The sequence below is a fragment of the Stegastes partitus genome, unplaced genomic scaffold (genome assembly GCF_000690725.1).
Source record: "Stegastes partitus isolate 25-593 unplaced genomic scaffold, Stegastes_partitus-1.0.2 Scaffold2355, whole genome shotgun sequence".
NCBI classification, from domain to species: Eukaryota; Metazoa; Chordata; class Actinopteri; family Pomacentridae; genus Stegastes; species Stegastes partitus.
Genome location: NW_007580086.1, coordinates 105,407 through 107,865, shown reverse-complemented (window position 1 = coordinate 107,865; position 2,459 = coordinate 105,407). Strand labels below are relative to the sequence as shown.

The 2,459-nt window shown below is 46.4% G+C and overlaps 1 protein-coding gene across 4 annotated transcripts in view; it reads left to right on the top strand.

Annotated features, from left to right (window-relative positions):
* The first annotated feature begins 367 nt into the window (after window positions 1-367).
* cdc42bpab (CDC42 binding protein kinase alpha (DMPK-like) b) overlaps window positions 368-2,459 on the top strand; it is a 97,354-nt gene continuing 95,262 nt past the window's right edge. For all 4 annotated transcript variants that reach the window (XM_008304935.1, XM_008304936.1, XM_008304934.1 and 1 more), the window contains exon 1: window positions 368-1,633. In XM_008304935.1, coding sequence (XP_008303157.1) covers window positions 1,456-1,633 — 178 coding nt within the window. In that variant the 5' untranslated portion in view covers window positions 368-1,455. The remainder of the gene's footprint in view (window positions 1,634-2,459) is intronic.

Below are 2,459 nucleotides of genomic sequence, written 5' to 3'. Positions count from 1 at the left end.
GCAGGAGATAGGCCGCTAGATGCGAGCGAATGGAGCGCAGCAAAGATGGCGAACTGACGGTGGCAGTTGGGAAATAGCGACATTTTTTCCCCCCATAAAAGTAAGCTCACATCGCAGGTGACAGCATTTATCGCTGATTAGAAATGCGTATTTTGTAAGCATTGATAAATAGTGTTCACAGTGTGTTCATGCAGAGTCGCGAAGATAAGCGCTCATTTCGGGCTCATTCATATTTTACAGCTGACTTCCCGTGATGCAGCGCGGCGTTGCGGATAGACGTGTCTGCTCGTCCGTCTTCGCTGCGTAAAGTCTCTGGCTCCAAGCTGCTGGTTAGCTTGACTGAGCAAAGACGGCAAGAAGCGAGCGACCGGCGGGGGAGGCAGGCAGTGCAAAGGAAAGGACAGAGGGGGAATTTAGGCTGTGTCCCGTATTTGGAATAAGCAGGAGCAGAACACAGCTTTTCCTCTTTGACGTGAAACGAGCTCCTCACTGTGTAACCTTCAGGAAAAAAAAGAGGAGAAAGGACCCGCAATTTTTGACGGCTAACTCCACTTTGAACTGCAGCCGTCGTTATTTTTGAACTGTGAAGAAGAAACTAAAAGAGACATTTCGTTTCTCCAGGACGAAGAATGGGATTTAAAGAACATATCTGCCAGCAGTGAGTTGTGAAAACAAGAGGGATATTTTTTTTCTCCCAGTTGGATGAAAACGCACACTGTCGGTTGAGCTTCGCGCATATTACATGTCAACTCCTGGGGGAGAGAGAGAAAAAAAAGGGGCAATGATGGCATTCGGGAGCGGAGAAAAGTAACGTTAGCTTCCCGGCTAGCTAAATAAGCTAACCTAGCAGGCTGCTAACTAAGCCTGTGTCGCCCTTCCATTCCTGGAGCAGAGGAGGGGCGCTGGGGCTTTGTAGCATTGCAGATCTGCCTTTGCATTTTTTGGGGGGGTTTTTTTTTTTTTTTTGCTGCTGCAAGAATGGAGAATCCCAAATATCTGCCACAGCAACAACTCAGGGAGGTCTGCTGAGCTCTTCGTCGATTATTTTCTATTTCCCCCCTCCCCTAAACGAAGAGACCAGCGGAAAAAACTGCCAGCTAACGTTGCGATTTCATCCAAATCAGCCGGCCCGGGGCAAGCCAGGGTCTGTACTTCTTTTCTTATGTGCCCTGTGGGGATAGGTATTAAAAAAATGGGGAAGTGCTGCACGTCCTACCCACCTCCTACATGTTGGATCTCCAGAGGGAGGTCATGAATAGGTGGATTTTAACGCAAAATTAGCCCCCCTCCCAAGACAAAGTTTTATTATTTTCGAGACGTACTCAAGGTGAGAGAACTTCTTCTATCTTCGCAGGCCCCTCTGCGCTAACTAACAAGGCCGAGGAGGTTGTTTTTGCTCGTTTTTACTTCCACTTCCATCATCATTACTTCTACATCCAACAAGCCGGAATAAACATGTCGGGAGAGGTGCGTTTGAAGAAGCTGGAGAAGCTGATCCTGGACGGGCCAGCTCAGTCTAATGGCCAGTGTCTGAGTGTGGAAACGCTGCTGGATATCCTGGTGTGCCTCTATGATGAGTGCAACAACTCCCCGCTCAGAAGAGAGAAAAATATCCTGGAGTTTTTGGACTGGGGTGAGTGAACTTGTTGTTTTATTTCCCCTTGTTTTGGCCTGTGCATTCAGCCTCACCCCCCCCACCACCTCCTCTCCACCTCCTCTCTCTTGTCTTTTTGGTAAGATGATAAGCTAATAATGTTGGTGGTGCAGTGGCCCTCCCTTCCCCATCACATTCCTTTTATAGTAGTAGTGGGGCTTACTTGGCCTGCTCTCTCCTCACACTAACCCTCCCTGAAACTCAAAGCAAGGCCACTTTATTCTTGTGTAATTAAATGTTTTATATGTTTTGGAAAAGCATAATGCACGGCAGCAAAAGTTGGGATGGAGGAGAGGGGAGGTTTACAGGAACACACATTAAACAGAGGACACAGTTTATTACCAAAAACAGATATGTTGTAAAAAAACTGACAATGAGAAGGAGTAACCGAATACACAGAAGGATATCTTAAGCAGGCCCACTCAGAGTTTTGATATGAATCCAGGAGAGATCTAATAAAGATGTCCTCTCCTCCAGGCCACCATTTATTCATACGAACATGTGCTCTTACATAAAGTAGATTCCTTTCTGTCAATGCGCCCGACCTTCTCCGGCTCAATTTAGTTTACACAACTAGTTTGCATGCCAGTTTGTTTCCTTTCGTAAGGGCGTGTAGGTGAAAGCTTCCATGGTAATCTTCCTATATTGGATAGACACTGTGCTAAAATCAAAAAGAGGAGTGGTGTTTTCTCGCTATTGCTGCTGCTGCTGCACAGAAATTAGTTGCACAACCAGATTAGTTCCTAATGAGAAGAGGAGTTTTCGGGTTAGGACTTTGCAACTTTGAAAAAACAACACACAGGAC